Here is a 27,705-nt window from a genome sequence, read left to right as displayed (position 1 = left end):
GGACAGGTCCTGGGTTTGAAAGGACTGCCTGGTATCAGAATGGATTTGATAAACAAATTGGGTGTAAACCGTCAGCACTCTGTAATTTTTTGAAAAAACACAGTTTGCTTTTTTTGGTAGACATTTTGCAATCCTTCGCTCTCCTGCAACCGTTCAAATAAACATGGTCTTTCTTATCTCTCTCCCCTGCCCACCGGCCTGTTTCATTATCCAGTGCTCAGCATTTTGCTCTTCTGCTTGGATATCTAAATTTGTTTCTTAATGTGAGCATGTGGTTAATACCTATCTCTTTTCTGTGGTAGAGCTCAAAATGCTTCTCAAATGAGATCAGCTTCCTTATCCCCAATATATAGACAAGGAAACAGACAAGACAAGTGAAGTGATTCACCCAAGGTCACCAAGCAGGGCAGTGGCAGAGATAGGAACAGGACACAGCTTTGCTGAGGCCCAGACCAGTGCATGAGCCACTAGGCCACACTGCTGAAAGGAAGGGGTGTGAATGTAACAGGGTCGGCCATAAGTGGATGGATGTTCAAAGGAGAGAGGAACCTGCTTCTTCAGTACCTCGCACCTTGGGGCTGACTCTCCACAAGCTTGTAAGTTTTGTTGTCATTTTCTGATGTGCAAAGTGTGCATAAAAAGTGCTGTGCATGGCTGGAGATGGTGGGGGAGGGCATGGCTTACTCCTCATCTCTCTTTTCCTCAAGGCCTCTGCACTCTTGGACTTCCCTGTCTCTTCTTTGCTTCTGCCCTCTCGACCATACCCTCAATGCAGCAGAGCTGTGACCAGTGCAGAATCTGGGGTAGCAGAAGGGGAAAAGTAACTCTCAGCCACCCTTATCCTCAGCCCAACCACAAGCCTATAGGCTGCTCTAAGTTACTCTGTACTGTCTAGAGCTGAGTGAATGATTGATCTTTAGATTCAGAGGCTGAACTGAAAAACCAGTTTGGTTCAGACTGAAACATTTTTTTTAAATCAAATGTTTTGTTTTGTTTTGGGTTGTTTTCGGGTGTTTAAAAAAAAATATTAGCTATATTTTTAGTCGGAACACAGTTTAAAATGAAAAGTTGACATGTTTCCTTTTGAAATGTCCAAACCAAAATCTTTCTAAATGAATCGGTAGGGCTGCCACCTCTGAGGTACAAACCGCAGAACACCTGGGATGGTCCTGAGCCTGTACACCTGGCAGTGTGCACTGAGAACCCTTACAGATTTCCCAGGGCGGCCACCTCAAAAAAGCGACAATAGGTGCAACCCTAAGAATTAGGCCCAATGGCGTTATTCCTGATTTACCCCAGGGTGAGACAGGTATTGAGACCAGTGGTGTAGCTCTTCATTTACACTGGGATAAATGAGAGCAATCAGGCCTGCTGATTCTAGTGTGTGTATGTGTAGTTGTGGGGAAGTAACTCCTCCACTGTTCTTATCCTCTTGCTCCAGAATTAATGCTCCAATGTAATCCTGTTGCTTTTAGTGTCAAAGCATAAGGAAGCAATGCTGGTGTGAGGCATGCACTGGTGAATCAAAGATGTGACAGTTCTCTCAGAGGGCACATTATCTAGTCTTTCTAGCTAGTTAAATTCAAATGTGCAGCTCTTGCGTGAAGATCAGTTTGACAGACATAACTGGTCCATGTTAAGGTGCGTCATGTGGCTGGCATGATTGCTTGTTTCTGGGCCACAGTGGGAGGGATGTTTGAGGTGAAAATTCAGCAAACAGGCAGGCCCAAAACAGGAATCTCTCAGCATATTAGACTACATTGTACCTGGCCCCTGGGAAAGCATGCATGGTAGGAAATGGTGCAAGAAGCTTTCTTCTTTAGCACTACCGCCCCTTGCTGGCAGTGGCTGGAATTGCACTTCTGTGCTCTTCAGAGAACAGGGTGTACTCCCAAGGGTGCAAACCTTCCCCAAGGAGTGGGGAAGGAGGCTGGGTTAGGACAGAGCTGGGCGCCTGCGAAAGGGAGCACACACAGCCCATACGGGCCGGTGTCTAGAGTCCCTGCCTTGCAGAGAGTAGATGCTTTACAAACACTTATCTGGAGAGGAGGCTAAATAACACTAGCCCCATTGTACAGATGGGGTCACAAAGGCACAGAGGGGGTTGTGGTGATAAGCAGAACCCCTGGGGTACCACCTGGGAGCTGGGATACCACTGAGCACGGTGTCTCACCAGCTTGGGCTCCTTCTCACTCTGTGATGCTGTGACAGGCCACAAACTCCTTACACAGTCCTCTAGAGGCAGGGCCACACTCATCTTAGTTCAATGAATGCTTTCCAGCCACTCACCAACCAACAACAGAGAAACTCCAGCTGGCTCCTCAGCCCAGGACCACACCATCTACCCTGGTCAAAAAGCCTGACCAGTGGAGATGATGATCCAGTCTGCCCTTCCTTCAAAGTGGAAGGAGCATGCACCAGCTTTTGTTACTGAGCAGTTTGTCTAAACACTTCACTCAAAGACACACGGGCTAAGATAAAACATTAAACAAGTTCATTAACTCCAGGAAAATTGATTTTAAGTGATTATAAGTGGCAAATACAAAGAGATTAAAAGTTACCAAATGAAATAAACATCCGATCGCAGTCTAAGTTCTACATGCTACCAAGATTTGAATTAGCAATGTCTCCTCTTTGTTAGCTGGCACCAACAGTTTCTTAAACACAGGATGGGCAACCTTCCTGGACTGGGACCCCCCTCGCCCCTTTCAGAGTCTTTTTGTCCTCCCAGCAACCCTTCAGGCGTTTAATTGAATAGGTATGGGAGGGGTGCCCAGCGATGATGCCACGTACCCTTTTTTATAATCTGTTTCAATTTCTTAGAACAGTCCATGCATGTGACATGGCCGCTGCTTCCCATTGGTCATGCAACCCCATTGCGAATGTGCGTCCTACAGTGAAGCCTAGCTGTAAGGAATCCCCAGTAGTGCAATCTTTGCTTGACTGGCCATTAGCACGTCTGGCCACTCCATTGTTGTACCGGAAAGACTATTTGTGGGAGTTTCCCACCTTGCAACATGTTCTAGTAGCATTTACGGCAATATTTCATAACTTCATGTACTACGGTAGCACATACCAACAGGATACTCATGTTTTGCAGATCAAGACTTTTAAAATAATGCCAAACAAGGCATATCTTGTAAAGAACATATCATAATTACCTGACCTTGGTGAATATCAACTTTCCAGGGTGTTGTTCTCAGACACAGAATGTCACATAGAGTCAATGGCAGAGCCAAGATTTTAATCCAGGGGTGAAATCCTGGACCCTTGAAGTCAATAGGAGTTTTGCTGTTGATGTCAGTAGAGCCAGGATTTCCCCCAGCATCTCCTAGCTCCCAGGGCCCAGATACACAAAAGAATTTAGGCGAAACTTCCTGAGAAGGGTAGGGCTTAGGATACACCCCTCTCCTCAGCATCTCCCATTGGATAGCTGGGATGGCTCCACAGATTTGCATCCTGGCTTGTGTGAATCCCATTCTTAGGTGCCTCTTTCTTGCCCAATGAGTTGTATAGGGATCCTGGGCACCTAACTCGGGTATTGTGAATTCCTCTGGGTGACTGGGTACCAAAAAGCTAGATATTGCAACTCCTAAGTCCTTTTGTGGATTTGGTTCCGCCTCTTCCTTTTCCAAGATATAGCTGGTACTCAGTGCTACTCCAGAGGTACCTCCTCTGACAGTCAATCAGTGCAGCTGGTTTCAAAGGATGCTTCCTATTTCCAAGAAGCTGTTTTTGACCTGTGGGTCTGGGAAGCCTCACTGAAAATCAGCAGAGTTTCATTGACCCCCCCCTCCCTATGAAATGTCAGCATGTGACACTCTTGCCAAATATTCCCAGCCATTTAACTTTGATGCTGGAGTGAGAAGGGGGTATGACCGGAATATGCTGCAGTTCAGCTCCTCCGCTTGGCGTACAGCCACTTAGGGATATTGCTAGCCAGCGTAAGTTCGAGCAGACACTAGGCTGCTCTAACCTATTCTGGGAGCATGGCTGGCCCAGAGAAGGATGGTTCTGCCCACCCAAGATCTCAGTGAAGGAAAGCAACTGCTCTGCGATGTTTTGGGGGGATTTGGGAAAGCATCCAAACTTTTCGACACGTCTCCGTAATTCTGTCTGGGCTCTTGGCTTTTCACTTTCACCCAGAGCTAAAGAGAAGAAGCAACCAAGAATTGGGGGGGCCCCACCAACAACTGACAGCTGCTATAAACAATGTTTCACAGCAGGGAGAAATGATCTTGTGAAACAAACCAACCAGGTGGCCCCTCTCTATGACGAAACTCAGTGACCCCCACCGCGTTACTTTATTAAATCAGTGAGGACCACTATAGCCCATAACAATAATGGATGGAGCTGTCCTAACAGCATCTCAAATGTCGCAGTGGTTCTGCAGTGAGCTTTGGACCTGTTCAGAAACATTTTTCTCACTGTGACAGATGAAGGGCTCCGGAAAGAACACTTCAACAGTATCTGCCTTTGTCTTGGGTGCGCCGCTTGCTATTTTTAAGCTGAGCTGCCTTGTGGTTATCATTGTTGAATGGTGATGGATATCCACACTGAAATCTCTCTTACATCTGAATCAGACAAAGGGCAAATTTCCAGGGAGATGTCTCAAAGGAGACAGTTCTTCTTGAGGAAATGTATGTAGCCTGCTTCTCCTTTCATCCTTCATTTGTGCTGGTGGATCTCTATTGCACCTCAGTTCTCGGGGTGACAGTTCTCTTGGTGCCTATATCTCTGCCTTGGGGCATGCACACTGCTGCCTCTCTTTAGATGGGTCCTAAACCTGCAGCCGTCAGCAACCTGAGAAGTCTCCCCAAGTTTTTCAAATCCACACAGTCAGGCCCTCAGGGGCGTGGGGGCCCACAATTGCCCTAGGGCCTGGCAATTTAAAAGGGCCTGGGCGCTGGGCCTCGGGGAGGGGGCGAGGCCTGGGCGGAGCATGGACTGTGGGTGGGGCCGTGGGCAGAAGAGGTGGGATGGGACTGTTCTACCTGGCGGCCCGGAATTGCTGTCAGTGGGCCTGCCCACCATAAAATGCTTTCATCTAATGGTAAACAAATCTAGGCAAGCGGTAAACACATTGGCCATCTCCATCAAGCAACTTGGCAGGCACTTTGCATATCGTTTGCAATTTTGTTGTCTGATTTAAATTGAAATGGCTGCAGAACGTGAATTACAACAAGCCTCAAACCACTGAAGACTCTCCGCTGGCCTTAGAAAACAGAGGGAAGATTTAGACTGTTAGCGCTTAGGGCAGGGACTTTCTGCTTGTTTTGTGCTTGTACAGCACCCAGCACAATGGGGTCCTGATCCACGACAGGGACTCCTAGATGCTACCACAATACAAATAATACTGATAGCAAGGCTCCCAAAATAATAAAGCAGGAGAAGTTTTTCGGGAATGATTTGATTCGCTCCAGGATAAACATCTTCCAACCTGTGGGTTCCTGAACTGCAGCAGAGAAAATTGTGTATAAAAATCACCATAAGAGGTACATGGGAAGGAAATGCTTTTTTAAAAACAATGCATTGTTGCCCTGTGGAACTCACTGCCACAAGATAATAGGGAGACCAAGAGCTTCACTGGCTTGGAAAAGGATTAGATATTTAGATCTGAATAGTTAGATGGCTAATACTTATCTCTAGATAGATGGATGACAAAAATATTCAGAGTTAGGATAGTAAGATTAAAAAATACTTTGGAAGGGCTATAAATCCTCCTGCTTCAGGTCATGAGCTGACCTCTAACTAATGAGGTCAGGAGGAAACTTCCCCTGGGGCAAGTTAGCCCATAACTGCCCACTGAAGGGTTCTTTGCACCTTTCTCTGAAGCAGCAGGTGCTGGACCCTGTTGGAGACAGGATCCTTGTGAGCTAGATGGACCCCTGATCTGATCCATGATGAAAATCCCTATGTTCCTACTGATCTGGCAGTGCTAATATACTTGCTCTGTAATTAAATCTAAGGCCTTCAGTCAGTTATCACCTGGTACCTTCCACTGCTACTGAATTCAAATGGTTACCTGGCCACAAAGGCATGTGAAGGTGGGAGCATGTGAGACACTGTGTATGAGAACATGCTTCATCCTGTTTCTGTAGCATCCTATTTCCAAGATGCAGTTATGCAACTGCTGTGCAGCCTGGAAGCAATCATGCAGGACAAGATGCACGGGAATTGCATGGGTACATGATGAAAAGCATGAAGACTGAGTCCCCCTTCCCTGAGAGGTGTAGGCAGTAAATCTAGCTGCCTTTCCTGATGTGCATAGCATAGCTTTAAGAAAACCTTCTCTGCTATCTAAGGAAGCCGCATAATTACACAGTCAGCCAGGTTCTTAATTGCAATCTTTCTGAAGGCCACTGGGGTCTTCTCAAATGGCCAAGACTAATAAAAATTTGCATTTAAGGGACAAAGAGAGCTCGGGGCAACCTAGATGCCTGGAAGGGTATGTTAACCACCAGCTAAATCTGTGGGCATTCCAGGACATGCAGGGCTTCCCCTCCTTCTCTTCTTTTTTTACAAGGGGGTTTGTCATGGGTGAATCCTGTAGCTTCAGCTGGCATCTAGTGGGGAGTCTCAGTATTGTTCTTTGAAGTAAGCAGAGCAGGCTGGGAGCTGTTCTATATCAATAAGGGGCCAGATCCCCAGCCGGTGTAAATCAGTGCAGCTCTCTTGATTTCAGTGTGGACACCGATTCACACCAGCTGAGCTGGTCCTGCATTCTTTACCAGTTTAGGTTTGCACAGGATCCTGACCGACGTTCATTGATTCTGTTACTTGTAAGTATTTGTGGCTGAGTAGTTCGGGTGAACTATTGTCACCCTGTGATGTGGTAGGTGTTCCAAGAGCTTAAAAAATCACCATGACTGGAAATGGGGTGCACAAAGCTCAAAATACACGATGAGGACGTCAAAATGAACATCAACACTGCTGAACACCTTCCTGCTGGCTCAGAGAAGGATTGGTCGATCTGGAGATGTTTAAATTGCCTCCAAACATGAGCTGGCAGGTCAAAAGTCAGAATGCAGAAGTGGGACTATTCCAGTGGTCCAGACGCATGTGATGGCAGCAAAATGCAAACCGTGCAACATCTGCTGGTCTCTTGGAGGAGCCATGCACCATGGAAGACCTCACCACAGTTACGGACTGGGCCATACCATGTGCCCAACACTGGAAAAACCTATGATTGTGATGGAAGCACATAAGAAGATGAAGAAGTCTATGGTGTAATAATACACATGCTGGGAAGAACCTGGATTTATCTCCTGAATGCAGTCACCCCCTATGGGTCAGGGTTACAAAAAGTTTGATAATGTCCATGATCCATAATGAGAATTAGTATTCATTGACTTCCGGTAGCCACTACCAACATCTTCGCAACAGCACTAGTTGGCAGTCTCGCTACAGTGAAATGTGCAAAACTAAGGCCAAATCCCAGTAACTGCAAAGCGGGAGACAGAAAGCATATCACAGAGCCACGTGCGAGTGACTGCTCCACGACTGTGATGAAGCAGAGATTGGAACACAGAGACATTTTCTACTCCAGCATCTGAAATAGAAGAGCGTATGAGCAATTCCCTTAAATTACCACCAGTCAAAAAACCCCCACATCTCATCAAAAACACACAAACAAGACATGGCGCAACTATGATTAGACCAAAGGAACGGAAAGTCAGGATTCGAGAGTTCTGTTCCTGACTATGTGGCCTTGAGAAAGTCACTCTCTGTGCCTCAGTTTCCCCATGTGTAGAATGCGATGACAATACTGACTCTCCTTTGTAATGTGCTTTGATATTGACATGGTCAGGAATGGACAATACCAGGCATGGGGGATTGGTCCCCAAGCACAATGTGTAGCTCCTCCTATTTGATTTGGACATACATGAAGCAACTGTGTCTTTTTTTTTAATCTTATCAGCATGACCACCCCCAAGGATTCAAAAATCATCATTCAAGCTCCTGAAACATCATGAGACTGGCTTAAAAATCATGAGATTTTTTTATTTTTTTTAAATCTGGGGACCTTTTGGTTTCTGAGCCTTTAGGGTACACTTGGGTCATTATTTTCATAGTTATTCCCTGCAACCAAGAGGGCTAGAAACTAACTTTTTTTTTTTTAATGAAAGCTGAGAGTTTCCTGGAACCACCTGACTCCAGGAGCTGGTGTTTTAAGAACTATGCCAAATATTGCAAGACTCACCGTGACACTGTGAGAGCACCACTTGCCCAGTGTGGCATGCCAAGAAACTCTCACTGAACTGAATTGTAAACCACCTTCTCGGACTCATTCTCTTGCCCTTTAAAGCATCATTGTTCGAAACAGAATAAGTTAACAGGCCATACTGAAAGGCCTTACTTAAGTGCAGCTCATGCAGATATCAGAGGATCCGTGAAGTGTGCTTGTGTGTGAGTTCTATTCCCAAAGCTGTATGCTGGGTAGGTGATGATCACAGTGTCCATCCAATATATATGACACGCCTGAGTACAAAAGCAGAGGAAAGTAAAGAGGAGTGGATACTGCTTACTGGTATGCCACATTCTGGGGATCAATGACATGCGCTCATATTACCCGGTGCCGTGATGCCCGGTTGCCCCAGCCAATTGGCCCCTGTGCTTTTCGGCTTCTCTGAGATGGCAGCATTGAGTAATTGCTGTCCTTGAGTGAGTTGTCTGGCATCCTTGTAAAAGAGCCTGTTTAACATTGCATATATGTGCCTCAGGGATGATGGATGGCGGCTGAGGAGGAAGGTCCATGCCCAGAGGGTTCCAAGAAAGAAGATTTATTGGGACTCATCAATAACTGAGCGTGTGTGCACACCCATTGAGGCTAGGGTAATGGCTTTTATACACTGACTTTATGGGTGGTTATAGGGGAATATGGATTTTCCCTTCAAGAAGAGTGTTGTCTAACAGTTAGGGCACTGGAGTAGGACTCAGAAGGCCTGGCTTGGCCAAAGGCCTGCTGGGTGACCTTGGGCAAGTCACTGCCCCTCTTTTATGCCTCAATTTCCCTGTCTGTAAAATGGGGATAATGATGCTGACCTGCTTTGTACAGTGCTTTGAGATCCGCTGATGCAGAGCTAGGTATTATTATTTTCTATCTCTAGCTATGACTCTTCTATCATTTTATGAGTGCGTATTTTGTAACACAACTGCAGTCCCCGCAGTGTGATCACTAGGTGGTGCTCCAGGACAAACATTAGCTCTGCCAGTGCTTTGCTAAGATTGATTCCCATAGAGATGGAGGCCCAATTCACAGAGTCAAGACTAGGAATCAGATCCCATTCTGGCGGTTTGTTCTCTGGGTTCTGGCTTGGGCTAGTTTCCCTAGCACTCAGTGCTGTTCCGGGCCCGTCATTCTGGGAATACAGCTTAGTACATGCACTAATACAGTACATGCACTAATACAACACAACCCATTTCTCCCGCTCTGCACCCCAGTCACCGATCTCCCTTCATGCACACTTTGGAGTCCTTATGCTTGGCCACCTCCATCGCTCCCCAGACAGCTCCCTCCCGCCACTTCCTCACAGAACATACCACAGGAGAAGAAGGCAATATAGAGCAGTGCTGGGCACGGGATGTGCACTGGAGCCAGCATGCTCCGGAGCAGAGCTCTGTGTATTTTCCCGATGAGCCTTCCTTTCCCCACTCAAACAGAGCCTTTGTAAGTCCCCTTGCCACCCCAGCTGCTCTTCCCTTCTCTTTTGTCCTGTTAACTCATCTGCTGATCAGCGTAAACCCCTGCAGCACAGTGCTCTAAGCAAGCATCTCACCAAGTTCAGCATTTGCACCATGCAGCCTCTGTGCATCCAATTTACATCTCCCGCTACCCAATTCACACCCTTCTGCGGTACAGGCCTGCAGTGACTTCATTCTCAGCCCACTGCCCTGCTGTTGTTAACCTTTGGCTGCACCTCCGGTAAGCATCCGGTACCCGCTATTCATTCTGCAGCTGGGTTGCGCTAGCTTTAAACCTGGCCAGGCTCATGCAGAAGGACGATAAGGGGTGGAGGTGTCGTGGCTTTACAGTGACGTTACTGTACAGCTGTTAAAGCAGCCTTTGCCCCTGGAGCCCATCTCTCCATCTGGCTCCTGCAATCGGAGTCATGCTGGCAGGCTCTTGTGCCAGCCCCGTTGGCTTCTATAAGCAAGGCTCCATCTGCATGAATTGGAGCCCTAGCTGGCAGCTGCAGTGGAGTGCACACGCTCAGTTTACATCAGTCCTAAATAAGAGGAAGTATTATCATCCAAGCCACTGGCTATGGCTTTTTTGGATCCAAATTCTCCCTCAAACCTATTAGCGTTTAAAATAATCTGTCTAAACAGTCATAACGAAGAGGGTAACAAAGGGAAAGGTTATAGGAAATGCCTCAGATTTCTTCCTCTCGAGCAAAATACACCGATTCAGGAATGGCCAAAAATGAGTAAATGTCACAATAGGCCATTTTTGGCCCTTGGAAGTGAGATTTCGGGCCTAATGGGCCTTGGATTTCCATGCTTCCTGGGCAGCTGGGAAGCAAAATGGAAATACTTTCCATTTCTCTAACTCCTTCCATCTGAATTTAATCCAAGCACTAAGAGATTGAGTCACACGGCCCCCTTCTAAGAGGATGGGAAGGGTCATTTTTATTTTACAGGTGGGGAAACGGAGGCATAGAGAGATTGGAGTGGCTTGGCTGATGCATCCAATCTGTAGCAAAGCTGGGAGTGAAGCCAGATCTCCTGCCTCTCAAGATGCTGCCTTGACCACAAGATCACCTTTCCCCACTTAGCAAGGATCACAGAAATGTTCCTTTCTCACAGATGAGAGAAGGCTCTTTCACATTCTTTCCAGTGGCTTCAGCTGAGATTGTAGGAGTTTCTCTGGGTTTCCTTTTTGACGCACCAGGCAAGATCCTTTTTAGGGTCCCCATTCTGAATGGGAATAACCCAGACAGGAAAGAGTTTCAGTTTGTGGAGCTTCCTAGGAACCCCTCCACTGGTGCTGGGGGGAGGGTTGTCCCCTTTCAGAAGAAGCCAAGGGCTGCCCTCTCTTAACTTGTAGATCTTGGGAGTTCCCAGCACTGTCAATCCCAGGTGTTCAAAAATAATGAGGTGAGCCTCAAAAGATCATGAGTTTGATTTAAACATCATGAGATTTTTTAATTTTAAATTAATACATTTGCCTACCAGTTTCAGAGCCTTTAGGTCACACTTGCGTCACATTTCAAGCTTTTCTGCACAGCCAAGGGAACTAGAAACTTCCTTTTTCTTATCGAACGAAAGCTGTATAATCTTGACTCCAGGAGCTAGGACTTTAAGGAAAACGCCAAATATCAGACTCTAAAATCATGAGAGTCGACAACGCTGGGATCCACAAGTGGCAAAGGGTGACAAAAAATTTACAATTTTATAGAAAGAAAAATGATTACGCTAGTCCAACAAAGTGGTCCATTAGTGAAAGAGATTCTCAGATACTATGCTGATGAGTATTGTCTCAGTACTTAACTAATTGATAGACAGCACCTTAAAATCAAGGGATGGTGTAGATAGAGAGAAAAAAGGAGAATGAAGAAAACAGAGGATGGGGAGAAAGTGTCTCCTAAAGCTTCAAAAGGCTAATCCCTGATTTTTGTCACCATCGCATAGCAGCCCCTTGCGTATTACCCATCCATAGGCTTCAAAGGGTTAGATTTTTATCAGTCAAGGCCAGTAAACATTTATTTCACCAGACACATTCAAGCTGATCCCAAAAATTCCCATTGATAACAATCTAAATTTACAGATAAGCAAAGTAAAAAAAAAAAAATGTTGCTCCAGAATTTATTAGAGTTTGAATTATGGATATTCACTTCGTATATATTGACAGGTGATGTTGACAATTTGTGTCTGAAGGGTTACAAAGCCTTTAACTTGTTGAATCTCAATATTATCTGTCAAAATTTATATATAATATAATATATATAAAAAAATCAAATTCTGCCAAGCTGACCCATCATGCAATCTGGAGATAAACTGTAGTTCTCTGTTTTTGAGCTTTCCTGTTCTAGGGATAGAAATAGCTCAGTTATTAATAGTTAGAGGCTTGTTGGTGATTTGCCCAAGGTTATTCAGCCGGCCAGTGCCAGAGCTGGGAATAGAACCCAGTCCCAGTCTGGTGCTCTGTGCACTAGGCCACGCTACCTCCCATGCACCCTCCGTTCCTGTTGTGGGCAGTAACCTCTTTCTTGCTCCCCCCTGAGCATGGGGATACATCTTCAAGGGATCTGGAACAGAAACTAGAGGTGAGATTCTGCTCTCTGGTCCCAGTCCTGCTGAGCTCACTGTTGTTTTTCCCCGTTTCAGGACGCTAACTTTTAAAGCCTTGGCTCATCTCTTAGTTCTGGGCCTCACGTGGGGGCTGGGCGCCTTCCAGTTCGGCCCCCTGGCCACGGTAATGGGATTCCTGTTCACCATCACCAACAGCATGCAGGGAGCCTTCATCTTCTTGGTGTACTGCTTGCTCAATAGCAAGGTGAGGCCTGCGTGCCCCAGCCTACGGGCAGCAGGGGTGGGTTGGGTCAGAGCTTCTACTGGCGATGGCAAAGTGGTGGCGGAGGGAGAGAAATAGGGTGCTGTGAGGCAGCAGAGGTCCCAGGTCTCCCATACATCTTAAAGGGCATCTGTCGGTTTTAGGGACTGACCCCCCCAGTCCCTTGCCACCAAGGGAACAACCTTGCTTCCGCAATTTTGGGGAAATCTTTGTGGGATGTTACTCTCTTTCTTTCTGTGGGTGCTGCAGCAGAAGCGAGGTGAGGGGTGTGATATGGCCTGATATATTTAAGGATTGCTTCGCCCACCACTGAAATGCTGCCACCTCTGGGGCAAAGCATGGTAACTGTTTAGCAGCCTACAGCAACACAGCACAACTCTTTAGTGCCAGAACAGCTCAGCTGGATCATCTCTGGGGGTATTTGGAATAACTCCTTTGGAATCAAACATCAGCTGAGGACCTGGCCCGGGGAATGAAATTACCTGCACTGGGATTTGGTCATTGGGTTTAATGGGCTTGTGTTTACATCCCTGCTCAGATCCCATTATTGACTGGGGATTTTCAACCCTCAGGTGAGAGAGGAGTACAGGAAATGGTTTAAGAGGCTTCAGTGCTCAAAAGAAGAGCCTGCCTCTTCCATGGTCACTATGTCTGCTCTCCCCTCCAGCACGGTCACGGTAAGAGAGAATTGAGATGCGTTGAGCAACACTGTAGGAACCTTTACCCTCCCACCCATGTGCCTTTCTCTCACTTCAGTTAGCTCCATCAGTAAGATATTGCCAGCATTCCCAAAGCTCACACCATCAGTACATCAAGTCTCCTTGCCGAGGGCAGAGTTCCACATGGGTAATGCTGGGCTTGTGCCTCTTCTGTAGTAAAACCAGTTGGTTTATGCTATCGGTAGAAAAATGCGGAACAAAATTTTGAAACCGTTTCCAAGGAAAATTGTCATCAACCTTTTGAATTTTCGAAGCATTTCGACCTCCTCTGGAAGTTAGTTAAAAATAAGTAAATCAATCAATCAGTGACAAATGTTGGCAACACAGTTTGACACATTTTTGCAAAAGAAAATAAAAAGTGCCAAATTTTTGCCCCCCTGCCCCCCCCAAAAAAATTTGACAATTTTTGACAAATTTAAAAACATTCAAACATGTCTAGCCAGCAGATCATGTCACTGGTGGCTTTATTGGAGGTCTGAATGTCACCAGTGACTTTTTAATGGCAGAGGGTACCTGCAGAGCATTATCATTGTATAGCTAGATTCGCCCGCCCTGATGTCCACATTGTGCTGCTGGTGTGTAAGGCTGGCCCTGCACTCCAGACATCCGGCTCCAGTGCCTGATTCAAGATTTGCATCCTTTTCTTTCTGTTCCAGGACTGTCAGCAAAACGCTGTCCCATTACACTAGCCGAAGGTGGCGTGGGACTGAGCGCGATCGCCTGGCCTCTATTGCTTTTCAGCGTTGTTCTCCCTTGGTCCCAAACGTGGAGCAAAGGGGTTGGCAGACTCCATGTCCGAGTCTCGTTAAATGTTTCTGCTGTGTCACCAAAGAATGTCTCCATTCTCAAGCCCACGAGCAACAAGGCCTTTACCTGGTGGATCCTGAGCCACCCGACAAAACTTTAACACTTCAGGAGACCAGAGCAATGAAATCCTGATCTCCAAGCCCTTCCCTCTGTGTAAAAGCAGTTCCGTTCTGGTGTGGTTGAAGGAAGGCTCAGACTGGATTTTAATACCTTAACTGAACCAATTCATCCAGTGGCCTAGTGTGTGCCTTGTTTTTAATCCTGATCCTGAAACTGATTTTAAACTATGATCTGGAGATGGGCCTCAAGGCCCAAAATTTGGCTCGAGATCTAGATTTTTTCAACATCTTGGGATTTGGAAGGGTGTATGAGATCATGGGGTTTATTTTAACCCATTTTTGGTCTTTGCTTTATGTAAGCTTGTTATCATTCTCACTGCACTACCGATTGGGATTGGCTGGGCTCTGGGGGGGGGGAGGGGGGGCAATACACTGCACTCCTAAAGGGCTGAACCAAATTACTCTCCCCTGTGCAAAGGGAAAGCCTTTGGGGACACTGTGCCTCTGGGGGGTGAGTGTGAGGCACAGAGCTCCCTAACTGGGGCAATGCATACTTATTACAATGTGCCTATACTGCTGTCACAGGCTGACATACCCAAGGTAGCTTTGTAATCTTGCTTGCTCTGGTCCCAGAGCAGACATGCAGTAGCAGGGTCCAGGTGAGATTTTCAGTCACACTTCCGACTGCGGTGTAAATACAACCTGAGCGACTGAGAGCCTGATCCTGCCAGCTCTCCACCAAAGTCCACCAGGATTGGGTTCAAAATGAGCTAACGCAAAACACAGTGGATTTCTCTTTTGCTAAATGCTTTTTACTGTTACTAGCGTCACCAGCTCTTTCAGCACATTCAGTGAAGCAAATGCACCCATGATAAAATGCTGAGGCTAATTTACTTTGTGGTTTGAGGCTGGAGTTTTTTTTATATATATTGCATGCGCAATTTTTTGCATCAAATATTAATAACTAGAGCATCAATTTATAATGAGATTTGGAGCTTTCAGCTTTAATCCCGGGTGTGCATTTGGTGATTTTCAAGTAGGGAAGCCTTTTCCGGTATATCAGAAACAACCCAGGTTTGCAATGATGGGGCTTCGCCTTGGAAAGAGAACATTAAAACAGCAAGTGACACAGGTGTGCAGGAGAACTGAGCTTGGCATATCAGTAAACAATGCAATTAACCTCTAGATGGCAGCCTTAGTACCCTTGATGAGGAGGAGGTTCTATTGACTTCCCTGGCAGGAGGATGTGGGTTCTTGCTTCATTGTTTGTTCATTCTTCACCCAGAGGATGGATTAGTATAATTGCTCTCACACTCCCCAGTTTCCCTCTTGGGAGCCCCAGCCAAATTCTATTGTGTCCCTCATGTGTTGTGAAGATGGTGTGGTTTCCCAGATATCCCCAGGCCTGGGTGAGTTAGAGGAATGGATGGTAGAAATCTGCTAAATCTCAGCCTGAACAAAATGAAGGTGATGCTGGTAGATCAGGGGAAGCAAAAAGTTCAATGGTGATGAAGCGCCTCTTTCCATCTGCGTTAGGTTGGCTATTTCTCTCTGATCCAGGCCTTGCCATAATTATTCACACCCCTCTGAGTCCTGGATGGGGTTACTGCAGTGCGCCTTCATGTCTTTACCCCTGTCGTAAGCTACAGTGTTTGGGACCATCACTGTAGAAATATTGAAGCACTTGCTGGGCCGGGACCGCTCAGACTACAACTACTGCAGAACATGGCTCTCCCTGTTCAGTGGACCACTGTGTGCGGAACAAATAACACCAAATCTCCCCAGCTTAAAAAAGTACTTCTGGGTGCTGAGATCTTCAAAAACTCTCCATGGTTTGGGTCCTGACTAAAGCTGGGCCAATAACTGACTTTTCAGTTCACTGGCCGTTCTGAATAATTGTGGAGGAGGAAATGTGTTTGGGTTGAACCGAAATCAAAATCTTCTGGAATTTTCAGCTAATCAGAAAAGTTTATTTTTTTAAAAAAAAGTTTCAGGCTCAATGAAATGTTTCAGGTAATTTTAATAAAAGCAAAGGAAATGAAGGGCTTGATTCACAAAACAGAGCCAGAGGGAGAGTCCCTGAAGTTTGCAGAGCTGCAATGGCCCCAACATTCAGTACTGCTTGATCTACTTTATCTCTATTACAAATGATAAGCATAAAGCATATAAAATTGAAGACAAAGATAAGAGAGTAAGTTACTTCACAATTTAGCAAGAGTAGGTGATTAAGCCGAGCGAGTTAGCTGCTATAGTTACTCAACCTACATCTGCGTGTGAAACAGACAGCATCAGCTGTCTTATGTTTTAAAAGTTAAGGACTAAATTATGCCAAGGATTCTGGCCTATATGTGGGTATATATAACACTACTGTTAATAAGCTCTTCATCTTCTGTAGTGTCACTGCAATCGATTTCTCTGTATATAGCTTTTAATAACACACCTTTCTGAAAAAGATGGTGGAACAAAATTGCTAGAGACCTCTAAGTTTCTGCTTGCTGGGTACCCACTGGAGATTGTCTAGAGATGCCATATTCTGGGTCCTTTCCAGTCCAAATGTAAATCTGTGATCAGCATGTTCATTTGTCTAGCTATTTAAGGGTTTATATAATTCAGTCTCCTCTATACTGGGTGTCTAGATACTATAATATTGCTGCTCTGTCCAGTTTTTATATATACAGGGATGGTCATAAAAATGGCATAGATTAGCTTTCTAGGTCTTCACTTCAAAACAGTTGAAGAATAAAATGTTTCCTCCACTAGGGGGCAACAGAAACAACAATTGTGTGTTAGATAAGTGACTAGGGATGACTACTACAGCTGCTATGCATGTCAAGAAGAGCAGGAAAATGTCATTTCCAACACCATTTTTCAATGGGAAATATTTAAATGAAACAAAAGTGTTTTTTGGTTCAAGGTGCATTTTTATCTTGATTTTTCCAAAACTGAAATAAAATAACTTCTGTTAGTATTGAAATGAAACAAAAACCAAAATGTTCAAACTTCCTGTGACAAGTTAAAAAACAAAAAACAAAACTGAACAAATGTATTGTTTGAAATTTGTCCTGGGGGGGGGGTCCCCTCAATTTTACAACCAGTTCTATTGAGTGGTGAAATTCATCCCAGTGCAGACAGACAGTGTGAGACCTAGGTATGAGACCCTGAGGGTGACTTTAAAAATCCTAATCCCTTATGGGAGCATATGTCATTGTGAAACCATGTTGCTCTTTTTTCTTGCACAGTGTAGAGATAGTGGCCATTTTGTTCTCAGCATTGCTGCAGCTTGTTACAGAGGGCCACACTCTGTGCGCTCTCTCCCCCACTTCACCTCTGCCCCAGACTTTATTTTTGTTCATTCTTGTTGCTGTTTTCTTTAGTTTTAGAACAGTCATTCAGATTGAACGCCAAATTCTACTGGGATGCATGGGCAGCATTCCCTTGGATTCAATGGAGTTGCTTCCATTTACACCAGCAGATAATTTGGCCCTGAAAATGTATCTTGGTGTACAAAACGAAATGTGAGAAACTCACTAGCAGAGTGTGTGTTGTCGTGTTCTGCTCTAGCAGCTGTCCATTATTGGGTAATAGCCTACTTCTGCTACAATCTAATGTAGCAGAAGTAATTCCTTTACCTCAAGTAAAGCCCCTTAGTTCAAACCCTACTGACCATACATACAGGGAGTCATTCCACTAACACTCATTTTATTTGGTTCCAACAAAAAACTAGGTTCCACATGGCGCGCACACACAAAAAAAAGTGCAAGCCAGATAAGGGATCACATCAGCTCACTTACCTACTATAACACTGAAGATGTATCCTGTGCAATAAGACTCTGCCACCCCATATCTCCTCTGATATTCCAGATAAAAATCAGTAAAGTGAAAAGAAAAATATATACTTCCTTTCTCTCACTCTTTACCTGCCTTGTCTGGTTAGATTGTAAACTCTGAGCAAGGACTGTCTTGTATTCTATAATTGTACAGCACCTAGCACAATCATATCCTAATAGTAGTTGAGGCTGTTTGGGTGCTACAATAATACAAGCGAATGATATAGTGCTGAAGTAGACTGCATAAAAATTGAGACAGCAAAATACAGTTTTACCATTAAGTATGTTTATCATGATACAGTCAAATGCAGTTTTCCCACATACATAACATTAATTAAAAAACAATCACAAGCAGAATGTTATTTCCCCAGTGAACAGGGGTTGTGTGTATCAATTCCAAAAATAAAATGCATTGCTTCTGTCTGACTGGAAACAAACCTGCATTTTGCAATAACTGCTAAAATTTTTTTTAAATTTAAACCAGAAATTAAGATCAAATGACACAGAAAGATCTTAAACAGGCCTTTGGAAAGGACAAATGAATACAGGACTCTGAACTGAAAGCCTTTCTTGACGATAACTTGTATTACATATATTAGTGAACTATATTTCATATCCTCCTGGAGTGCGATTGATCGTCACAAATGTAAAGACCAGCCTGTGATATCATAATGATATATCTGAGGCTTAGGCAGATGCTGAGTTGGCTGCAAATAACTAACCCTTTCCTTATAGCATTACACACTTTCCCAAAATCCACCGATGTCAATGGAGAGACTGCAACTGACCTGAATGGACTTCGGTTCAAGTTCCTCATGAATAAAGCAGATCAGACAGTGGCAGGCTGCCGCTTACGGTAGCCTCCGCCTCTTGTCTTATGGGATGCTTGAATAAATATAATCTCAGTGTTAACATATGAGCTCCTTGCCTTAAGAAGAATAACAGCACAAGGTCTATTTGTGCAAGTAAGCACTTAGCCATATGAGTGAGGGTCTCATAATTTGCCCTATTTTTTAAATCCTGAAAACCTTCCTTTCTAGCAAAAGCCCTTAGTCCCACTATATAAGATAAACATTGAGTCTGAAGTATTGTTTACCTCATCCTTTTTGTTACATGCAAAATGACATTTTCAGAAGATAGTGGGAGAGATTTTCAAAGAGCAGTTAGGCAAGCGCATTCGAAAGTCAATGGGAGTTAGGCAAGCGCGCACAGGAAGCAGTGTAGGCTAGTGGAGAAAGCACTGGACTTGGATTCAGGAGACCTGGGTGCTATTCTTGGATCTGCCCCTGGTCAGTGGGTAAGTCACTTCCCTTTCTTGTGCCTCAGTTTCCCCATCTATTAAATGGGGATAATTATATTAATCTCCTTAATAATGTGCTTTGAGGTCTGCTAAATCAGTGCTCAATATTTGTGCCTTTGAAAATCTCCCTCTGCTCTTATTTTGTCTTTACACTCACTGTGTATAATACTTGGTGGTGGTGGAGGTGGTGAAGAGAAATAAAAATAGAGGCATTGCGTGGTGATCCTTTGAGAGCAATTCTGCACTGTTTTCCAGCTGGGAAGGTCTCTGAAGCTCCATCCTGTTTGCTAAAAGTCTATGTTCTTGAAGTCTCCTGAACATCGGAATCTGCCATCAGTGACCCTGGAGCATATAAAGTTCGGCAAACATGGACAGGTGTGGTGTTGGCGTTTCCCAAAGAAAGGGACCTTTAGCAGAAAATGGAAGAGACAAAAGACACCACAAAGAATGTCAGAACTTCAACCACAGAGAGATGCTAGGAAAGTCTCTGGCTGGGAGAAACAGACTCCTCCCTCGCTTCCCATAGGGGCTCCATGTCCAGGAACAATGGGCAAATCATGAGCTTGGCTTAAAAATCACAAGTCTTGGACTTCTTTGATTTGCCTCCTAGTTTCTGAGTTTCTAGGGGGCACTCAGATCACGCTTAACAAGCTTTTCTCCGCAACCATGTGGGTTAGGAATTTACCCTTTTAAAAAGCAAGTTGAGATTCTTACGTAATTGCATGACTCCAAGTGCTGGGGCCTGAAGAAAAACCACCCACTACTGCCAGACTGACAATAAAATGGTGACAGTTGGCAACACTGCAATGTGCTTAAGTGCTTTGCTGGACCTGTACTCTCTCCTGCAGCCTTTATGGCCAACAGGGGTTCCCTTGCTGTCAATGGGATTCCTGGTAGGAGTAAAGGGTTGCAGGATTGGACCCTTACTCAGGTGTCCTCACTGAATTCATTCAGACCACAGTCATCTGAGGATCTCGGAACTCTTTACAGTCATGAGTTAATTTAGTCTTGCAACCCCTTGAGAATCAGGTGTCTTGACTGCACAGGTCAAGTGGATAAATACAGTTCCCCCTGAGATCCTTCCTTAAAACATGCTAGTTTCACAGCCTTCCCTGTCGATCCCCTGCCCACACTTCCATGCTCTCTGCCGCTTGGGCTGTTCTCTCACATCGCTCATGCAGTTGTGTTGGGCTGTAAGCCGTTGGGGATGGGGCCTTGTCACTGTACATGTTGTGTACAGTGCAATTACACCCACCTGTAAACAAGTAAAACCACGTTCAGTGCCTTGCAGTAGATTATACAGCGAGTCATCCACTGAGCTGGGGACAGACCCAAGGGTCCTGAGTTGGAGCCCATTACTTTCACTAGTAGACAATGCTGCCTCTTTCTGTGGAACGTGCAGTGATCGGCACTGAGACCTTGAACCTGGGGCCAGCATTTTCACAGCAGGGTGCATAAAGTTAGCCTCTGAAAGTGGGGGGGTGGGGGAAAGAAACTAAGGCACCCAACTCCCATTGAAAGTCACTTTGGCTCCTTTGACAATCCCAGTGGGCAGCTACATAAGAGCAGCTTGACTTTCAGAGATGAACAGCCACCCCTCCATAGGGACGCTGCTGGGGTCTGCAAGAGGCCTCCCTCCTATTTGTCTTTCTCATTCTTTGTTCACTTTTCATAGATTTATAGATTCCAAGGCCAGAAGGGACCATAATGATCATCTGGTCTGACCTCCTGTATAGCACAGGCCAGAGAAGTGCCGCTAAATAAACCCTAGAGCAGATCTTCTAGAAAAACATCCGTCTTGATTTAAAAATGGTCAGAGATGGAGAATCGACATAGGCCCTTGGTAAATTGTTCCTAGGGTTAATTACCCTCCCTGTTAAAAATGTACGCCTTATTCTCAGTCTGAACTCATCTAGCTTCAACTTCCTCCTGGTCCTTTTACTGGAGTCTTCCCACTTTCACCCCTGGATCTATTTTCACCCATTCCTGCTGCTTCCCCTCACCAGCTCCCTTTCATCACACTCTCCTTCCCCTCTTTCCGCCTCATGTCTTTACTCCTTGCTCCGTCTTGCCATCTTTCTTCACGCTGCAGCCAATTTTCTGCCTTGCCTTGCTACCCCAGTGGCTGCCACGTTGTTACAGGGAACAGAGAGCCACGTCCTCTGCTGGTGTGAGCCGGTGAAGCTCCATTGAGGTCAGTTCATGCTGTGTCCATTTGGACCAGCCCGCTATGAGCATGCATCATTCCCACGAGAGTCAATTGAACTTTGATGGACATTGCTCTGGATTCTCCTCTCACCTATTCTGGTGCAATTCCATTGGAGGCGCTCCTGGCTGACGTGTGTGAGAGCAAGATCAGGCCCGGTGAAATGGAGTGGGAGAAGTCTGCAGTAAGTAGTGTTGTTATGTGGGTGTTTGTGAATGGGGACTAATTGCACCTGATCTCTAGGGGAAAGGGAGTACTGATTGTCTCCCTACCGCTAGACACTGGAGAATCCATAGGCCAGGAAGGGACCTCCCAGGTTATGAAATCCTGTCCCTGCTATCACCGCCAACCCCATCATTGAACTCCATTCAGATACTTACCAAGCTCCACTTTCAAACCACTTAGGTTGTTTGACCCCTGCTATTCATACTGGAAGGCTGTTTTAGAACCTCGCTCCTCTGATATTTAGAAACTTACTTCTAATTTCCAGCCTAAATTTATTCTTGGCCAGCTTATCCCCAATTGTTTTTGTACCAGTACTGTCCTTTAGCTTCAACAGCTCTTCTCTCTCCCAGATGTTTATCCCCTGATGTATTTACAGAGAGCACTGAGAATCCCTTGACTTTCTGTAATACATCATCTCAGGCAACTCCTCTGCTTTTCCCAGGATCATTCAAATTTGCTTCTAAACCTTCAGCTGCCAGGCCAGCTGCTGAGTCATTGCTCCATCTCCTGGTGGATGAAGCACATGCTAGAGAGCAGTCAGTGTGGGGAGTCTACAGGTTCAGTGTGAAATCCTGGCCGCATTGAAGTCAATTGGGGTTTTGCTATTGACTTTGGGAGGGAGGGGGGTAGGATTTCTCCCCTGGATTTTATTCCTAACTCCACCACAGGCTGTGGGATCCTGGGCTATGCAGTGTTCTTGTAGTTGTGTCGGTCCCTGGACATTAGAGGGATGAGATGGGTAAGGTAATATCATCTTTTTTTTAAGTGAGACACAAACTTTCGAGCCACAGTTGCTCAAACTTGTCTCTCTCACCAACAGAAGTTGGTCCAATAAACGTTATTTCCTCACTCATCTCATCTCTTTGATCCTGGGCCAGTCATTTAGGGACAGATTTTCAAAAGCAGATGGCACCCATTTAGGCGGCAGAATAAATGGACAGATTTCCACACCAGCTCAGCACGTTCCATTGAAATCTGGCCCCAGTGGTGGATGCTGAGCCTTTGGCAATCCTGGCCTAGAGGGTCTGATTCTGCAGCTGTTATAGGAGTAGCCTTCTTGAAGTTAATGTGAATACAGGTTGCAGGATCTAGACACCTGACCCTTGTGCCTCAGTTTCCCCTAGCTTTAACATGGGGCTAATACCTCCCTCACAGGGAGACTTATACAGCACATTGAGGTCCTTGATAATGAAAGGGCTGAGCAGGGCAAATTACTCGGATAAAATACACCTTGGGTCTCAGCAACAATAGTTTAGCTGTTCTTGCTGAAAATTAGGGGTGACCGCAAAATTCAACATGGGAAAAGATAAGGTGGAAAGGATCTAGATTCCCCAATGTCTGTGCAGCTTCCTCCTTCACCTCTCCATTCGTCCTTTTTCTCAGCCCCCATCTTCTCTCTCCCCCTCCTTTATTTCTGGTATTAAATGGGACGCTTAAGAGCTGATATTTGTTTATTTCCTGTCTTTTCAGAACAATCTCATATGAAATTTAAGCCTCAAGACTATCTTTATTTCCCCTTCTCGATGGTTTTAATAAAGATTCATCTGCGATGGAAGTCTGATCCCTTTGAATCTTCTCCATCTCCTGCAGGCTGATCCAGGACCAAAAGCACTGCGGAGCCTCTCTCCTGCGAGATCAGTATCTGAGTAACTATTAGCAGAATCCCTCAAAGGCCGTGGCAATTGGTGCTAAATACTCATGGCAAAAGGAGCCACAGCCAATTGCCACTTTGGGGTAATCCTAATGCTTTGGTGTTTGCTGGCCAAAACCACAGAGTTTTGAAGGTCTCAGAGACATTACCCTGGTTTGCTTTGTTGAGTATTTAGAATTCAATCTCAAATGGCAAAAGCCCCTTTCTTTAAATAAACTGAATGCACAGATTCAGCCCTCTTGAGCATGTGCACTGCACTAGTTCAGCTGTTAACAGGTTTGTACAGCATTTGCCATAGATCAGCGGTTACCAGTGGCAGGTTTGACAGGTTGATGGTAGTATAATGTGGTTTCAGGAGGTGGCTGAACATGTGTCTCATCATGGTAGGGGAGGCTGGTTGTCAGGACTCCTGGATTCTCTTTTCAGCTCTGCACGTTTGGGCAAGTTTCTGTGGTGTTTTGCAGCTGGGGAAACCGAGGCACAGATTAGGCACCACAGGCCATGCAGGGAGTCTCTCAGAGTTGAGAGCCGAGTCCAGACTGCTTGGATCCCAGACCAGTGCCTGTCTCACTGGAGTATGCATCCACAGATTGGGCGGGTCAGGATGCTCGGTGCTATCAAAGTCCTTCAGACTACCGTGTGGTATATTGAAAATGGGAAACATTCCAAGTTGTCACTTTAAATCCTAAGGGGTTTCCTGGTCCTGCTTGTAGGCTAGGGGTGGGAGAAGGAGCATTGTAGAGAAGTGCGTAATTGGAATCAATCTTCAGAGAGCCAGTCTAGATTAAGTTGGGATGAGTTGTGCCTTGCTATTTTAAGGAGCAGCCTGTTTTCTCTCTTACTGTTCTTAGGTTCTTGTACGTTTATCATTCTGAATTCTAAGAACTAAGGTAGTGTTACACTGGAACCTTCCAGCAAGAGAATTTGACATTTTCAATCTAACTTCTCTGTGTACGCCATGAACATACCTTACAGGATCTGGTTAGTGGGGTTATAGAACTGCCTAGCCTAATGCAATGTGCCATTAAAAAAAAATCTGGATTTGAACTCATCCCTCCCAAGGAAAGTTGATCTAGAAACTATAGATGCAGCAGTCTTGAAAAGGATCAGCCTGGAGCATTGCTTAGACTAGGCTGTGAAAGGGTTAAGGAGGCTGGGCCATACCTTGTGGCTGAATGGGTGGCATTCATCTCCTTCCTGTCCCAGCGGAGTGCACATCCTGAGCCCTCGAAGCCACAGGCTGATAGCACAGCATGTCCTGGCTCCACACTGCAGATCCCTCTCACATGCCTAAGGGGGAGACAAAACAAACACCAATGAGCCAGACGCGCACTGGGATAGACTAGTGTGTGCAGGGGGAAATCCTTATTCCAGGAGGACTGGTAAATAAGTCAACCTGCTCAGGGCTGGCAAGTGCTTCAAAGACAGGCTTCAATTCTTAATCGGAACAGGAGACACTTTCAAAGCCACATGTCTCAGGTTAAGTCAATGAGGACTTGTGAGCAGAGCAAAAAACCAATTCTGGCTAGCAGGGCTTTCCATAAGCGCTTGAGACACGTTCAGGACTCAGATGCCAACAGGGAGGAAAGATCTTTGTGTTCCTGAGGCTGACAGTTAAAATACACAAGGGGAGCTAGAGAAGCCTGCCATGCTGAGTTCAGGGCAGTGCAGCGTTAAACCAACGGCTACGTGATAATAAAACAGTGACTTGTTTGCATTAGTCAGGGATCAGGACCCCAGTGGGCTAGGCGCTGTATATGGGTAGAATGAAAAGTAGAGCTGTGAGAATAAGGCACGGGGAGAGAAGGGAGAGGGATTTATTTATTGGCAATTCTGAAAAACCAAAGGAAAAAGTGGTTTCAGATCGACCTAACAATGAAATCTTTAGCAAATTGAAAAGTAAAACAAAATACATTTTGTGTTGAACAAAACGTTTGGATTTTGAGCATTTTCAGGTGTTTTTAAATGGAATTGAAGGAAATTTCTAAACAAAAATTACTTTGAATCATAGATTGAAACGTTTCACTTTTGGAACTTTTTTCAACATGAACAATTTGGCAAAACCGACACAAACTTGCGAAATGGCTCAGTGTCACCAAATCTGCATTTTTCTAGAAGGGGAAAAAGTTTCAAAAACATTTGTCCCAGCACTAATGAAAAAAATGGTCTCTGTCCCAAAGTGCTTACAGTCTTCTGTACCACTTCTCGTTCAAGGATCTCAAAGCACTTTTAATAATAAAAATAATAGTACTTGGCTCTTATAGAACGCTCATCATCTGCAGATCTCAAAGCACTCTACGTACAATAACTCACTGCTCCTAACAAGACGTACAAAGCAGGTCAGTATCATCATCCCTTTTCAACAGCTGGGGAAATTGAGGCACAGAGCAGGAACATGCACCATGAAGCTGCCAACATTGCAATGTTTGGATGAAGCGTCACAGTACAATTATATAGTTGAGCAAGTACGATACAAATCCTGCAGGTGGCAGCCCTAACACAACACCTGCTGTTTATGGAACAATTTTTGTCCACGGGATACACTGTGTGTTGGTGCTGTTGCCCCATCTCCACACATCACCCCAGAAAGTGCTGTATTGAGGGTCCAGTGTGCTCCAAAAGGATTTCCTGATGTGGTCTACATAATATAGTGTGCACTGAAGCTACTTACCAGACAACACCCTAATGGCTTGCTAATGCCCAAACAGCCTCCTTGTAGGAATGCTGTGGTATTTACTTTCCCCTGTAGCAACTTAACTAATGTACTTATGATCCATATACATATCCAATCCTTTTTGGAATCCTGCCAAAACCTCGGTAATATCATGTGGCCACGGAGTTCTATTGGCTACAAAAGCATTTCCTTTCAATTTCACTGGCTTCATTATTTCCAGATACCTAGATCCATACACAGAAATGGGAATTCCAACCAGGAATTTTTGCTACATCCATTTGTCGGGAGCACAGAATCTCTACAAACTGGAAGCTTGGTTGGTTTGTGGAGCCTATTCACTGCTTCACCACTCCAGCTTTCTGTGGGTGGGGCTGTATTGATTCTGAGGGAGTAAAAGTGGAGTGATTAAAAGCGGAGTGTGCAATTTAATAAAATTGCCAGAAACAGTAAGTCCTGGGGAGCATAAAGAGGATCACTGCACTATAACACCCTGTTAAGTGGAGAGATCGAATGATTATAAACAAAAGCTTACTGTGGTAATGATCATCATTTTGCTATGATGCGCAAACCTGCTCAAATGGCCTGCATTTTATTTTTGTAAAAAGGTGGCGCATAAAGGTGGAATACCACATTGTTGAACAAAGGCCAATTTCTAAAAGAAACAGATGCACATCCCTCTGAAAAGTGCCACACACTAATAGAGAATGCTCCCCAGTAAATAAGCCTTAACAAAGAGCTTGCTGATCCCAAACTTTTCAGCATTTTCCCCCTCACCTCTTTGACTGAAATATCAGTTGATGGCATGGTTTGTTATGAACAAAAGCCAGTGATTCCCAAACCTGATTTTTATCTGCACACATTTCTCTCTGTGGATTCATAGCTGATAAAGTATAAAAGATGATCAGTTAGTAAGAATTTAGCATCTCGTATGACTCATACAAGTATTTTTTTAAATCATTTAGCCAGCCTTGTCTCACTTGGGAAAGAATTTAATTAGATATGAGGGATCACAGCTAAAAAAAATCATGTATAATTAAAACTATTATTTGTGTTACTAATAAACCTCTACAGAAACCAAACAAATGTAAAAATTGCAGCACACTTTTCACTATTTAATCTGTTTGTTTAATTTTTTCTATAACTTTCTGCTCAAATGCAGGGGGGGACATCAAGTCTGTTTCACTTTTGTTTATAGTCAGTGTCACTTTCAGATTCATTGAGCATCGGATGCTGCTGGAGGAATGTTGAATTACTTTAAAGCAAAAGTTTCCATCAGAAACAGAAAATCAAAACCATGCAAGCATTTCTCTTGGGTTTAGGATTGCTTATTTTTTTATCATCGATATATTGGGACCAAAATATGAGCTGTTAAATACACATGTAAAGATATTTCACTGTGATTATAATAGAAATGCATGCTTTGGAGATATAAGTACAGTATACATTTTTGCTGCGAGTATTCTTATTTGAGCTTTCTGGAGGAAATTCTTTTCTGAATTACTGAAAATAAATATTTTCACTGCTAGGAGATGCAATTATCTTTTCCGATCTTATGGAATCTTGTACCAACCACATTTCAGAAGGCATACAAGATCTCAAATATATTCAGATGTCATGTTAGAGAGGCAAGAAAGCTAGAGAGACTTACCCCAGTGATGACTGCACATTTGTAAAAAGTTATTAAAAAGAAGAAGCACAAGATTTGGATTACAATTTTCAT

The 27,705-nt window shown here is 44.7% G+C and overlaps 1 protein-coding gene across 1 annotated transcript; it reads right to left on the bottom strand.

The window, feature by feature from the left end:
- Window positions 1-19,395: 19,395 nt before the first annotated feature.
- On the bottom strand, window positions 19,396-27,705 carry PROK1 (prokineticin 1). Its single transcript, XM_067531882.1, has 3 exons — window positions 27,634-27,705; window positions 24,476-24,601; window positions 19,396-19,636 (listed from the first exon to the last, which is right to left on the bottom strand). Exons 1-3 carry the CDS (start codon window positions 27,703-27,705, stop codon window positions 19,517-19,519), a joined length of 318 nt encoding a protein of 105 aa, XP_067387983.1. The 3' UTR covers window positions 19,396-19,516.

Source organism: Emydura macquarii, unplaced genomic scaffold (assembly GCF_026122565.2).
Source record: "Emydura macquarii macquarii isolate MOO-44397 ecotype Brisbane River unplaced genomic scaffold, CSIRO-AGI_Emac_v2 contig_3220, whole genome shotgun sequence".
In the NCBI taxonomy this organism is placed as follows: domain Eukaryota; kingdom Metazoa; phylum Chordata; order Testudines; family Chelidae; genus Emydura; species Emydura macquarii.
The sequence above is the reverse complement of the archived record's forward strand: the minus strand, read 5'-3'. Positions and strand labels throughout refer to the sequence as shown.

What these genes read in the sequence shown, in the direction of transcription:
- PROK1 (XM_067531882.1), bottom strand. Translation starts at nt 27,705, where the DNA reads ATGAAAATTGTAATCCAAATCTTGTGCTTCTTCTTTTTAATAACTTTT. An exon ending in AATGTGCAGTCATCACTGGG is followed by an intron (nt 24,602 to 27,633) that starts GTAAGTCTCTCT and finishes TCTCCCCCTTAG; the next exon opens with GCATGTGAGAGGGATCTGCA. An exon ending in GCCACCCATTCAGCCACAAG is followed by an intron (nt 19,637 to 24,475) that starts GTATGGCCCAGC and finishes TTTCTGCTAAAG; the next exon opens with GTCCCTTTCTTTGGGAAACG.